Source organism: Corapipo altera, unplaced genomic scaffold, assembly GCF_003945725.1.
Source record: "Corapipo altera isolate COAL_440 unplaced genomic scaffold, ASM394572v1 48b, whole genome shotgun sequence".
Taxonomy (NCBI): domain Eukaryota; kingdom Metazoa; phylum Chordata; class Aves; order Passeriformes; family Pipridae; genus Corapipo; species Corapipo altera.
The window spans coordinates 14,819,638-14,834,343 of record NW_020884884.1 but is presented as its reverse complement, the minus strand read 5'-3'; the positions used below and the strand labels follow the sequence as shown (position 1 = coordinate 14,834,343).

The following is a 14,706-nucleotide window of genomic DNA, read 5'->3' as shown; positions in this document are numbered from 1 at the left end:
GTGAGAGCAGAGTCCAGTAGGCTGAAGTCATGCATTACAGTGCTTTGTAAGGTTTTGAAGTATTCTTAAAAACAAACAAGGAAGCAGAATCCCTTAATTTCCAAGTACAAGGTTTCTCTGGGGTTTAAGATAGTTTATCATTCTTGGAGACCAGTTTGAGGACTATGTGTCCGCAAATGATGATGAGCAACAGTTAATGAATATTTCCATGGCCAGCACTAGCTCAGATTGAACACTTGGAATTTCGTTACTGAGTCTCCAGTCATTTTGGATATGATTTGACCACAACAGTTCCCATTTATTGCAATCATTTTGGATCCCTCATGCTCTCATTACTGCTAGTAAAGTTGAAGTGTTACAGCCGTATGCTGCAGAAGGACTAATGTGCCACTACCGTAAATGAAGAAAATTATCATGTTGCTGCTTTGATCTCCAGCCTGAGCTTTAAGCAGACAAAAGCAATATAAACAGTACTGCGAGCTTTAACAGTACCAAGCAATTGTGGTACACTTCTGCATAGGGATCAATGAATAACCAGTGACATTGAGCTGTTGCAGCACCCTGATGGGTAAAAAGCTGCAGCTGAATCGACAGAAGCGGGAGTATTTGAAGCATACTTCTCTTTGATGGAGTGCCAAAGCACACAAGCTATATTAGAGGGGAAAGAATCTGTAGAGCTTTTGTATGTGGAAAAATTTGTCAAAGGCAACGTGGCAGCACAGATATATCACTCCAACTGCTCCTTGATTTATTGTTATATGGTACCACTCCCACGCAGGTGCACAACAGAGGAAGTGCCTCATGCTGCTGCAGTCATTTTCAAGGCAAAAGTGGAGCTGATCCCTTAGCATACAAGTCTGCTGTCAACAGGGACTTGAGCAAGATCTTCTTTCTGCTAAAACCGTGAGGAGAATTTCAGTCAGTATAGCAGCCTAAAATAACACTGAAGAATGACCACCAGCTGTAGTATAGCATCTCCCTGTTACAGTGTCCTGCTTTTCCCTGCACATTAGTGATTTTCTTGTTGGGAGTTCCTACTAGTACATCTGTGGTCTACAAGACAACTCTGCCCGGTGCAATTACGCCACTGAAGACACACTTAGATAATTTTTTTATTTTTCAATAGAATTTATGTCAATACCAAAATACACAGATGAAAATACTTTCTCAATCTACAATCCCATTATCCCTGTGTTCGTGAAACAGATGGAAGATACAGTGAATCACAAACAGCATGAACAGATTCAGTGTTTCTGAACATTCAATAAAATCAACTTAGTAGTATCTGGACAGCTGGTTAGCACCTTTCCTCATAGCATGCATTTCAAATACATAAATAAAATCATGGCTGTTCATATAAGTCTATGAGTGAAATAGAAGGAACCAACATTTCTCTTTGGGTAGTGGGCGGTAACATGCAGTTTTCATTGCAAATTGTAAAAAAACCCCATAAAAATTGAATGAGGCTTCAAATGAAATATCCCAGAAGAAAGAGCAAGGCTCCAGTGGGTTCAGACTCTTTCTGCCACTGTGCACTGAGACCAGCAGGTGATAAAAGCTCTCTGTGAGGACTTGGTAGTCTAGCACCATGCTGACACTTTTGATACAGATGCTTTGAGTGTCATCTCTAAAAGACTGCTGCATTTCTCCATATTTTTAAAGCAAAAGCACCTACCAGCATGTTGGTCCATCACTGTGTGGTGACATTAATTTTTGAATTAAAATATTCTGCCAGTGCTGTATTCTGCCAATACAGGTTCACTGTATTTCTTGTTGCAATAAATTCTTTTGATATAGGTATCTTTTATTCCCAGACTTACTTGTGCACATTTGTATGGGTCAAAATCCATTGAGGCACTGATAAAAGCTGTTCTAACAATTCAAAAAGGAAAAGCCAAATTAATAAAGCAACCCACTAACAAATCCTTCTTTTCTTTTCCAACCAAATACAGCTGTGACCATTTTCCATCTTGATGTCAAAGCCTACAATACCATTGTTATACACAATGATAACTGTAACATCTTTACATGTCTTGTCTCCCTCTCAACTCACACCAATTTAAAGGGCGATAGATGAGACCCAGGTTCTTTGCTCATCAGCTAACACCGGGGCCTTCTGAGACTGTGGACTCTCTCCCTTCTGATCCAAACCATGCTGAACTTTTTCTGCTTGACGCTGCTTCACTTGCTAGATGGCCAGTGGCAGATGCAGAAAAAGGCCAATACGCCTTACAGCTTTTTTCATGCTAAATGATTATTTTTGAATCCTTACCTGAAACTGTGTTCAGGTTTGTCGTACATTTTCCTCTTGAAGAAGCTGAGCTGTATGCCAGAGCTACTCCCAAAGCACTGTAGTGGTGTGGAGGGAGTTGAGCTGTGAGTTCTGTGCATCAAGTGAGCTGTCAGCTACTGTTTTGTCAAGACGAAGCTGTTTTGAAAATAAAATAGTCTGGCTGGTGTTATCTTCAGAGTAAGTCAAAGGTTAACCCCTTTCTACTCAGACTGTCTAAATGAATTAAGCTGTGCATCCTGGCACATCTCAGCTACAAAACAGTGGGATTGCTGAGCACAGTGCTGCCCCTGTTTCTGCATCCTGCTCTCTTCTTGGTTCATCACAGAGCAGAAGCATTAACTTATTCAGTCTATGGCAGTCCCTCATATGATTCTTGGGCACAGTCCCTCTGGCAGGGAGTTGAGGGCAGGCTGCGTTGGGGTGGAGAGTTCCTCAGGGCTTTACTGGGAAGGAGAAAAAGCAGGTTTCCGGGCTTGTCCATTTCTGATGCTATGTCCAGAGACCCTTCATCCTTCCCTCTTACTCTGAGTCTTGTTGCTGTTGAACTGCCTGGAGATGCCTGTGAGGAAAGTCTGGGTTTGCTTCTTAGTTCACTGGGTGCTGCTGCTGCTTGTGGTGTAGCTGCGAGGTGCCACAGCAAGCCCAGCTGAAGCTGTTAGTGGAGGCAGGCAACCTTCTAAAACCTTGACCAGTGTTTTGCTAAGCACATTTTTACAGCACGGGGACTCCTGCAGTTTGTGGTTGTAGCTCTGACGTTTAGAACTGCTTTTAATGGGAAATTGAACTTCTTTATTCATATTTGAAAATCCTTGCGTTCTGATCCATCTCTCAGCAGCCTACCTCCCCGACGACCCCTAATAAGCCAGTAGTGCCACTGGAGTGGGCATCTGGAGTGGTACCAAAACCTGACCCTACAGTCATTAATAAACACATACGAAAACTGGTGGATGTAAGTATTTGGCATAATATACTGGTCAAAGAGAACAATGGCTTTGATGTTTTCATCATTATAATTAATTTCAAGGTTATCAAGAAGTTGTTATGGTTGGGGTGAATTTCAGACATGTGACAACAAATTTGAGCCGTTACTGATACATTCAGAAATATTTATTTTATTCCTGTAATCATCAATGGGATTAGTAAACAGGTTTCTGGATGCAAAGGAGCAGACTTTCAGAAGCAGTCAAAATGTTGCTGCTGTTCAGTAGGTTTGTATAGCAAATATAAATTTGAAGGACAAAGTTGAGTTTTTTCCAGCTTTAGCCATCCACTTCATGTCTCGTAACAGACTACTGGAAACAAAACTATTCAGAAACAAGGTCTCACACATTAATAGGTCCAGAGAAATTTTCCAGAAACCCTAGTTTTGATTTTTAACATGCTGTTATTTGACTGTCCGGAGCCCAAATGATGATGATGCATATTACATATGATAAAGATAGCATTGTCTTGATGTTACTTTAAAAATGTGGACGTGAGTTCTTGCAGATCTTCCAGATTCAGTTTGGAAGGTGATGTGTTGTGTTAGCTAATGCAAAAAAACCCAAACACTACCAGAATCCTTTGGAGAGAATGAGTGCTGCTGTGTTGGTGTATAAGGGACTTTTAGTGACGTGAGCAGCACGTAGACATATCAGGAATGTGTTGTAGATAATGAAACAAGATTTCCTTCTGCTTTTTACAAATTGATAACTAAGTCTGAGAGGAAGTATTAAATTCTGACCCCGTCTGTGTTACAGATCATTAATTGGGGTTGTGTTGTTAACATAACTTAAACAAAGTCTTAGTTCTCTCACTCAGATTTCAAATATGTCTTGTAGTTTGCTTTCTGTACATGATCTTTTTTTAAAAAAGTTTAATTTTTCTTTTAATGTGGGATGCCAGAAATGCATATGCTGTTCCTGTATTGCTTTTTTCAGTGCCATATGTGTTGATAAAAAAAATCAGTCCACATGCAAACCTCTCTTTGATAGCTTGTTTAAATAGGAAGTCTATCACAACCCCTTAACCTTTCCAGAATGGCTGAGTGGGGGGTTGTGCTTGTTCCTATGGTTGGGGGAAATTTCACAATTTTGGCCTGGTTCAGGATATATGATCTTGAGTTTGACAGGCTTAAAACATGGTCTGGGGCTTTTACGGGTACTGCTTACTAAAGGGCTCACACCACTTTGTACAGCTGTTTTTGTTTTGCCAATGTTTGCTGTTTACTAGCTGCTTTGAGTTGTGCTTTAAGGCGTTGTTTTTATTACAAAAAGTGTTGAATGCTACTCGGGTAGCTTTGGTTCCTTCTTAGTGATGCATTTTTGAAGTCTGCCAGTCATTGGTTACAGGTCTTTTGATAGATACTTAGAAATTGGTTTAATTGGGTTCTTGTTAAAATAAGGATAATGCAAACACCTTTCAGAGGTCTCAGTAAATTAATTTAGGGTTTTGTCAACGAAATTTTAATCTAATGAGAGAGTTTGTACTTCACGATATGTCTTTCAAATAGTCATGTTGACTTTGACACTCATGTTTTTCTCATTAGCATCACACCACTGTAGCTTTAACACCCCTTGCACATCTCTGCAAACAGTAAGACAGAACGTAGTAATTCTTCAGCAGCTAAAGAAGGTTTCCATCACTTTATGTGACCTTTTAAATTTGATCCTGTGTCTGTTTTTACTTAGTGATGAACTGGAGTGGGTTGATGGAAGGGAATGGTTGTTAGATCCAAAGTGCTTGTGATCTGGAGGTCAAAGGATTAGTAAACAAATCGGACTGAAAGAGTACTGTGACACAGTAGAGATGACCAACTAGTAGTGAAGTCAAAACCATCTGCAATACTCATGGGAAAGCTGCTTTTGTGTTGGTGTTGTTTTCTTTCTTTCTTTTCTTTTTTTTTTTTTTTTTTTTTTGTGATTAAAATGTATACTTTAGTGACATTTCCAATAAAGAAGAAAAATAAAGCAAGAACAATTATGTGTGAAGAGCTGTGGAGGACCATCACTAGATAAATACTGAGGTCAAGTTTTCTTTAAAAATTAGCCACTTTTTCCCCAAGAGTCCAATAAATATGGGTGCATCAGAGCCTTGTAATTACATGGTTGAAGAAGCTGTTACAGATTCAGGATAGGCTAGATATTAGTACAACAATCTTTTTTTTTCTTTTCCCAGTCTGTCTTTAGGAACTATGATCACGACCACGATGGTTATATTTCTCAGGAGGACTTTGAAAGTATAGCTGCCAACTTCCCCTTTTTGGACTCTTTCTGTGTTCTGGACAAAGACCAGTAAGTTTGGAGATCTATTTAGGTGGTTTGGTTTTTTTTTCCTCAATTTAAAAACTCATGGAAACCAAATATTTAAGAAACAGTGTCTCTCAAGTTTCTTGTGTCTGACAAGATCACTGAAGGCTGAATTCTGTTATCATTTAAATTCTTATCCTGTAGTCAGTTCTTTAAGTCCATCCAGGTTGGAGTCCCACTGTACCTGGTACTTTAAAAATAATTTATGTAATAGCTTAATGAAGAATTCCTGCTGGGACTGGGTCAAAACCCTAAAGTACTGCTAAATTACAGTGAAAATTCTGTATCCAGACCAGGTATCAGACTGATGAAACAAATAAGTTGTGTACAGGAACATGAGTGTATGTAGCAGAGAGAGGGTAATAAATATTCTAGGAGTTACATATAATATATATTTCCTAGGCAATTGGGCTTGATAATTCTTGTTGTCCAGAATGTCTGGCTGTGAAGGCTTCTGGTCAGAGGCATAACCTCTTGGTCTGTGTGAGCAGTAAGTCAAAATCCTTCATTTAATAGCCTGGCCTGTGCTCTGATACCATGAACAGGTGAGAAAACAAGGTCTGAGCTGTAAGTTCAGTGTTTGTTGTTTAAAGAAAGATAAGAACCACAAAGGCTCTAATGATTTTTTCCTGCCAGGACTGTTGCAGCTCTTTCAAAGAATGTGCTTTGTGTGGTGCATGCTTTCTGCAATGAGAAAACTCTGAAATGTCCATGCATTGAGCAGTGACAGGTCTACTCTACTTTTTATTTCCCTAACAGAGATGGTCTTATAAGCAAAGAAGAAATGATGGCTTACTTTCTGAGAGCTAAATCACAGTTCCAGTGTAAAATGGGACCAGGGTTTATTCATAACTTTCAGGAAATGACCTATCTTAAACCAACTTTCTGTGAGCACTGTGCAGGATTTGTAAGTATGTTTTTAATAATAGTATATATTAAAAACAATTTTTATCCTTTAATGTAGATGGGGTGAAACTGGCTCCACACATTGCTAAAGTCCCTTGGCCAAATAATATCTCATGTCATTTAGAAGCACAAAACACATACTCATGTTTTAGCTGTGCTATCCAGTTCTGATTTAGTTGTTTCTGAATACTGGCATTTGTAAGAATTTCTGTTGCGGGGGTGGGGGAAATAAAATTACATTAGTTAAAGGATATTAGAGACTATACAAATGGCTTTACTTGGTTTATCTTAAGTTCTTTAATTTGGCTTGATTTCCTTTCTAAACAAGCTCGAGGGAAAATGGATGTCTGGAACAGAGGATGTAGATGAGGCAAAAGCCACTCTTTCTCAGGAAATTGCACATGGCAACATAGCTATGTTCATAATTCTCCAAATGGCTGTAGCAGCCCTAATTTTTTCTCTATTGAATTAACAGATCTAGTTGGTAAAGAAATCAAAAAGTACTTCCAACAGTTGTATACAATAAGAATTTTTTAAATTTATTTTTTGGGGGTCTTTATAATTTGCTTTTCCTCTCAGCCATGGCTTACCAGATGCCACTTATTAGAATGTTCTGTACGTAGCTGGGAAATGATTGGTTTTGTGGACATTTGTGTTGCTTGTAAACCTCCTCTGAGTTTTCCACTTCAAACCAAGTATATTAAAGAAAAAGGAACCTCTATGATAAAAAAGTTACTTTAATGGACACATTCACCTGCAATCGAATGTCCACATTTTTCTCAGCTAAAGCAATAAGGGCAGAGGGCCCTGTCCTCTGCTTACATGTGGCTCACATAACAGGGTGTGAACTCAGACCGTGTCCCTGCTCTCCAGAATGGATCTGTCTCTGCTATCAGTGGCAAAATCTCCAGCTTTATTCCATGAACTTTTCCACTAGGCAATATTTCTTCATGGTTGAAAGTAACAGCGATAGCATTGATAAGTGCAGAAATGTGCATCCTTTCAGACCGGTTTTGGTGTTCCTGCTCTTGTCCATGCTCCCATCTTCCACTCGCTTCTTTTGCAACATGTTAGTCTTGTCCAGATTCTTGTGGTCTCTGTCGCAACTGGTGCCACTGATCAAGGCCATGGGCAAGAGGGAATTCCACGTATTTCTGCTATAGCTGCCAAAGCTTTGGAGGTGACATGGCCAGTGCTGATTCAGGAGTGTGGTGGTGGGCTCTGGAGCTGACAGCTCCAGCAGACCAAAGGGGCAGGGCCAGTCACTGGCCGGAGCCTATAGTGTCAGGCTGCCTGCAGCCTTGGGAACACGTCATTGTGTTCATGTTTGGAAGGCTTCCATAACAAAGCAAGGCCTGAGGACTGCCCTGTAACATCCTTTCCACCAGATATTTTTCTCCTGCATCAGTTTGCTAATTGGCCATTGTTGGATTTTTCACGTCTCCCTGATTACACCCAGTGCAAGAATACAAATGAGTAAGGGGTTGTACAGGAAATGGAAATAAGGTCATTTTTCCTGTCAACTCACTGAAGTCATTGGCATTGTTCTGTGGATGAGTTGGACTGACAGGACAGGAACCGACTAAAAATCTGCTGCGTATTTGTTGTGCAGTTCAGTGCTGCTCATCTGCAGGTGGAAACCTAATTTCAAGCTGATGCACTGATTCACAGTCAAAATAATCTGCGCTGACTGTGCTGCAGGATGAATTGACATGACAGCACAATGCACACAATTATTAAAATGATATGAACTTTAAAGGTCAAGTTAAACCTAATGCCATTAAGCAGCACAAAACTGATATGCCCATGGCCAGTCTCAGTTCCGTCCCACAGCTTGAGTTGCACCACATGGCAGGGTAGGTGACCGGCCATCCCCCTAAGCTTTATGATCTGAATTTGCACATATCCTCTTACCTTGGAGCTGGCTCAAGTCAACTTTGCAGCGGAGCTGCATTAGACAGATTCAAAACTTTAGGTCACAATTCATGACATGACACTTCAGCTAAGCTTTCATTGTGGTGTGTAACCACAAGAATGATGCCATATTTGAGTAGGAGGAAGGTACAGAGCTAAGAAGGTGAGGAAAAATCTCTTTGGTGGGAACAGATTAGAGCTTAAATTAAATAAATAACAATCCACATCTTTTACAGTGATCCTGTAAAAGAGACCTGGGAAAATAGGTCATTGCTGCTCTTTCAAGAAGGACTAGGGTACTCCACTGTCACTGCCTGACCACAGCAACTGCATTCACTGTGTATTAGCAGGAGAAGAACAAGTAGCAGTCTTTCTGTGGACCCTTTCCACTGTTGTCCTTTCTGTTCTTTTGTTCACCATTCTTCCACCTTGTCTAATCCATTTTTACTTTCCTCAGGACCTCATTTTTCCTTGCAAATTCTTTCGGGCAGTATATGGGATGTTTTTTCCCCCAGAATCTTTCCGTTCTGTTTATTTTACTCTTTCCTTTGTATTCTGAATGTTCTCCAGCTCTTCTTTTTGAACCTTTCTTTAATGACTATATTCAGGCCCTGCTCTCTGTGCATGGATTCTTATAAATCTGTTGAAGAGCCACATGCAGTTTCAGCTGCCAGGATGTGCTCACCCTCCTTACTAATGTTTTGAATGAGTTCAGGAAAAATAAACACCACGGTCCCCAGTTTTTTTCCTTTAATGTTAGAGTTAGAAAAATTGCCCTTTCCTCTCTCTGCCTCTCAGAGTGGAAATGCTTGTTTTTATAATGCCATGGCTGTAGATACAGCATTTCTGAGCGTATAGAAAACAATTTGCTAGGGAATTTTCATACTTCCAAGCAAACCTGCTCATGTTGCAGTGAAAGTTCCCCAAAAGTGGGACCACGCACACACACTGGCCCTCAGAATTTCAGTATTTGGTTGTTATGTATGTCAATACAGCTTCTGAGGGGAGGCAAAGATGGAATTTAGCGGTTTTTCTGCCTGTTTCATTCTTCAACTGATGGGGTTTTTTTTAATGGGAAAAGTCAGGTGGGGAAATTATATTGTTATGGCTAGGTGTGCTGGGAACCAGTATGGGAACTAAGAACCTAATTTTTATCCCCAGTGGCATTTTTGTCTGCTGTGTTTGAATGTCATAGGTCATTTATGTATCTAGAGAATGGATGTACTCTGGCAATTCTCCTGCATATAACATTAAGTGAGCCTAGAAACAGACTGTGCTCTACTGGTTTCACTAAGCTTGATATGATGGCAATTTTTCATCCATTCCAGGAAGCAAATGTCATCTGTGTCTCTCCTCCCCTGGTAGTCCCATTACTACTAGTAAGTAGCAGAAGTAAGGGAGAAGCCACACAAGTCTTATCACAATTAGAGGGGGAGGTCTGTCTAACAGGAAGGGTGTTAAGAGCAGTTGTATCCTGTTTGTGCTTTTGTAGCCATTGGTACTTCCTCATTGTGACCTTGTTTTCCTTCCAGCTTTCTTTTCTGATTCCTTGACGTTCTTTTGTCTTCCTTTGCAGCTCTGGGGTATAATCAAACAAGGCTACAAATGCAAAGGTAAATAAATATTACATGGATTTTTTTTTCAAGCTGTAGGTGGTGGGTTTTAGCACAAGTCATTCAACCATACCTTTAACTAAAATGACATATGGTCAACCAAATCTTGCATCTACACTTGGTATTGTCCATGAACAGTCACTGCTGGTACACTATGAAGTGTATGTTCTTACTGCATTAGAGAAAATAGCACTGAGTAGGAACACACAAGTTCTGTGAGCTAAAGATCCAAAGCAGCCACTGACTCCACGAGGTGTCACTTTCTACCAATGAAGACCCTGCGTCTTGGAAAACTTGGAAAACACTTGGAAAAAGAGTGTTCTCTTCTAACACTGAGACATCCTAAAATATATCCCCTGAGATCCAGGTCAGGGAAAAGCCTGATGGCAACACTGTTTCTCATGTACATCAACGTGCCTGTAATGAAGTCTTAACTGGCCTCGCGCTAGTGACTGAGCTAGAAACAGAGAAATATTTAATTCCTAGACTGCCCAGCAGATCTCAACACAGAATTTTCTCCAGACATGCAACTTAAAAAAAAACTCCTAGAGCTCTTATGTCCCTCTCCCTTACCTTCATGTTGTATTTCTTACACAAATCTCATACCATATTGAGAAGGTCAGACCAAAAAGGACACTTTAGTAGTCCTCATTGGCTTTAAAATCCTGGAACTATTTATTTCTCATACAGCCCAGCTCTGGCTGAAGGGCACTGTTGTAGCTGCATCTCAGTTACTCACAGGGGAACATTCACATTGGGGCTTCATAGTTATATTTGTATGTACTCTTTTCCCTTGGTCCTACTTCAAGAATGATTAAGAATTCGCAGTATTGGTTTTTAAGACACATCGTGTTCCTGTCTCTCTTTCCATCCGTGAAACTCTCTTTCAGAGACAGGGGTAGGAGAAATGTCAGTGGCTAAATCAACATAAGTAATTCAGCTATTCCTGATCACTGTCATCTGCATAGCTTCAAAAGGGCTGGTTGCACTATGTAGTTTTACTAGTAGGATGAGGGAAGGAAGATAAGGTTTTGTCACAGCAACCTGTAAACTCAGCTTGAGATCTGAAAGCTGAGCTCGTCCTGCATCACTGCCTGTAACAACGGCCCAGTGGAGAGTGAGTAAAAGTGGTTCTGTACAGTCAAAATTATAGGCAATGGAGCATGAAAGTAAGAGAGCTGAGCTGCTGGCTCAGATCTTAAAGTAGTCAAGCATAAGGGGTGCCTGTCCTTTGTTGCAGCATCTGCCAGCTGTTCCATATGCAGCACTGAAGTGTGGCAGCCATTAGGGACACTTTTGGCCTTTGAGCACAGAACTGTTGTCTTCTATTTGAACATGTGACACTGTGCTCTGACACAGCAGGGAGAGGGAGTTCATCTGTTCAGGTCTGCTGCTTACCCCAGCACTGTGGGTAATGAGATAAAGCTTGACTGTGTGGTCTGCAAATGACAAAAGAGGTCCTCCACATCAAGAAAGATTTTTGTTGTATCTGGGCGGGAGGGCAAAGGGAGTGTTACCTTTAGGACAGAGAAAATCACAGTTGGACAGGCACTGCTGTATTAGTCATATGAACAAGGTGATGGCAGAAACCAGAACTCTCACCCATCATGCTAGAGCTCCTGCCCTGAGCAAAATGGTTCTTATAGCAGAGTTATAAGCACAGTACTTTGGCAGTGGCTCACTGAGAACAAAACTGGCCTATAGAGGAGCAACAGAGAAACAAGGAAGATGGAAATTTTCAAACAACAGAAAGGGACAAAAAGGAGAGAGAGCCTGTGTTTTGGGCACATCCTCCACCCTTTGGCCATTTCTTGCAGATGAGATCCATACTGCCGTCACGTTTCAGATAATTGTACCTAGTGATGAGTGTATCTCTAGTGATGCAAATCCCAGCAGAAGCTAGGTGTGCAGGCACTCAGCCATTTTAATCCAGGTGGATGATACATATCCAGAGAGCTTATTCTGTGGTAATGTTGCTTACTGATCTACTTAGACTAGTTTTAACCTACAGAGGTCTACACTGACCTCCAGGTGTCCTTCCAGAGGCTCGGGGTACGGACACTTGAGTGTCTTCTGATCAAGCATGTTTATTATAATGGGCCTGCTGGATCAAATAAAAAACAACCAAACAAATAAACCCCCCCTTTTTTGCAGATTCGTGAAGTAGAGCAGAAGTTTTATGCATGGCATACACATGATCATACCAGTGATTCCACATTTCTTTCCTGAGACTAATTTCTGATTAAAATATCATCCCCCCTCCTCCTTTCTGCTGCCATTTTTCTATTAATGGTTGTCATGAAAATGATCCATTTTTTTGGCAATGCCCTTCACACCAAAGGATCCATTTCTGTAGCTCCCTTCACACCTTCTGTCAAACTATTTGTTCCTTCAAAGTGTCTTCTGGTATCTGTCTGCTAATAGCCCTAGGGGATTACCAGATAGTTATGGCTTTCCATTTGGTGACTTGACAATTCCTTTGTTTACAGATTGTGGCGCCAACTGTCATAAGCAATGCAGAGACCTGCTTGTGCTGGCATGCAGGAAATTTTCCAGAGGAACCTCAGTAGGCAGTAACCATGGCTCTCTGCCTAGCAGTCCATCTCTGCCTCCAGGTGAGGCCAATTTTGCTAGTATTTTAAACCATTTGTGGAATCCCCTCTAACGGCCAGTGTCCTTCCTGCCATTTTTAATTTTTCCTTTGTATCAACACCCAGAGTAGCACGTGTACTTTCCACTGCACTATGGCTTGTGTGTAGTGCTTAGATTACAGCATCCCTATCCTCCATAATGGTACCCCTGTCCCAGCTGAAAAGAAATGAAATTGCACTTCTCATTATTTGTCGCTTAGGATCAAGGAGACATAGGGCACAATTCTAGTGTTGCCTTACCCCTGAGCATACAGATGGTGAGAGAAAAAAATATGTTCACACAAGGCCAGAAACAGTTTCCAAGCAGCATATGTATATTGCTAATTACACTACTGCTTACTATAGTTACCTCCCTGCCCCATGCTTGAGCTACCCTTTTGTAAAGATCTTGAAGCCGAATATTTCAAATAAAGGATTCCACCCTCTCTTTCAGTCCAAGATGAAGTATTTGAATTTCCCAGTGTTGCTGCAGAACACCAGGACCTTGATGGCAGAGCTATAACTCTAGTCACTGGCTCTTCACGAAAAATCTCAGTGCGACTGCAGAGGGTGACCACCAGCCAAGCAACACAGACAGAACCACTCTGGCATGAGCCAGGCTGGAACGACTCAGGTTCCCATACTTTCCCCAAAATGAAGTCCAAATTCCATGGAAAAGCTGAGAAGAACAAAGGCTTTGCGAAGTGGGAGAACGAAAAGCCCAGCACACAGGCTGATGTAGAGCTAGAAGCCGAGGCCCCACAACATATACAGGATCACAATGGAATAGAAACCCTGCCAGAAAGACAAGAATCTGAGGTGAGTTCCAGAAGAAGCCAAGACAGTTTAAAATCTGCTACAGTCTGAAGTCTCATAAGGTTATTTTATAGATTTCAGGATGCTTTTTCATTCAAATTTGTCATTGCTTCTTGCATAAGTTACTGTCAGAAGAATGCTGAATCATCCACAGCTACCTGTTTTCTTCACTGCAGTGCACATTTACTGTAACACTGTAAGTGGGAGTTTGGTTTTTGGTGTCAGTATGTGCTTTTTAGGAGTTGAGTACTTTTCATTTTGAAAATCATTAAAATAGCCTGGTGGATATGTTGCCAAATTCTGTACTGTTGTACCCTTGCAATGCACAGTTCTGGGGTTCATGTTAGATTCGCAACAATTACCATTCTGATAAATATAGGGGTCTTGGATAGGGCAGCATATTAATCTGATTTCTGTTGTTGTCACCCATAAAGTTTATAATTCCATAGCCTCAGGTTTTTATTGACCTCTTCTGCCAGCATGTAAATGCCTATTTCCTTTTGCTTACAGGATAGCTGATTGCTCACCCTGAGGCACAGAAAACTGAAGTTGACAACTGTAATACAGCAAGCATTGGTGGACTGTCACAGACCACATGTGGCCATGAGAAGTGTTCCCATACCTCGTACTTTTAAATCCAACCATTGCCTGTTTTCTTAGCTGAAAGGTGTTATAGAGCACTATTTATTTTCTCACGAGTAAACCATTTGGATGAACATTGCACAGACACAGCAGAATGGATCTCTGCGCTCAGTGTTTTCTTTTGTATGACTTCTGTGGAAACTTCCTCTACACGCCAGTGAGGATATATTTGGCCCCCTTTAAGTGTACTGCATCATTTCGGTATGTCAGCCAGCAACAACAATGGTGAGGACAGAAGCCAAGCATCTAAGTTTGTTCAACACTCCTTTCCAGAGGCTTGCAATGATAATTTAAGGAAAGAAGTAGGTGTATGTTGATTAAATCTCAAATGAAAACCTTTCACAAAGTCCTCTATACTGAAATTCTTTGCGCACCTGGGGTTTTGAAATTTGGCCCTGTTTATGTTGTTACAGTGAATGCATTTGTGTTCAGCATAGTGATACGAGTTGCCAGACTGGGGATCCTTCAAACAGGCAGCATGTGGCTGAGACTGAAGGAATTCCAAGACACTATGTGTTTGTCTGGTTACATTGCAATAGAGAGGGGTCATCTTGCCAGCACTGGTTATGGTAACATTAGCATGCAATAAACACTTTAATTTTAAG

At 40.9% G+C, this 14,706-nt stretch overlaps 1 protein-coding gene across 3 annotated transcripts in view; it reads left to right on the top strand.

Moving 5' to 3' along the window:
• The window catches only part of RASGRP3 (RAS guanyl releasing protein 3), a 59,747-nt gene extending 45,041 nt beyond the window's left edge, over positions 1–14,706 (top strand). For 2 of the 3 annotated variants that reach the window (XM_027641680.1, XM_027641679.1), the window contains exons 11-17: positions 3,126–3,242; positions 5,450–5,565; positions 6,340–6,487; positions 9,977–10,013; positions 12,503–12,628; positions 13,098–13,462; positions 13,970–14,705. In XM_027641680.1, coding sequence (XP_027497481.1) covers positions 3,126–3,242; positions 5,450–5,565; positions 6,340–6,487; positions 9,977–10,013; positions 12,503–12,628; positions 13,098–13,462; positions 13,970–13,978 — 918 coding nt within the window. In that variant the 3' untranslated portion in view covers positions 13,979–14,705. Of the gene's footprint in view, positions 1–3,125; positions 3,243–5,449; positions 5,566–6,339; positions 6,488–9,976; positions 10,014–12,502; positions 12,629–13,097; positions 13,463–13,969 lie in introns of all 3 variants that reach the window. The other variant, XM_027641681.1, reaches the window with a different exon arrangement.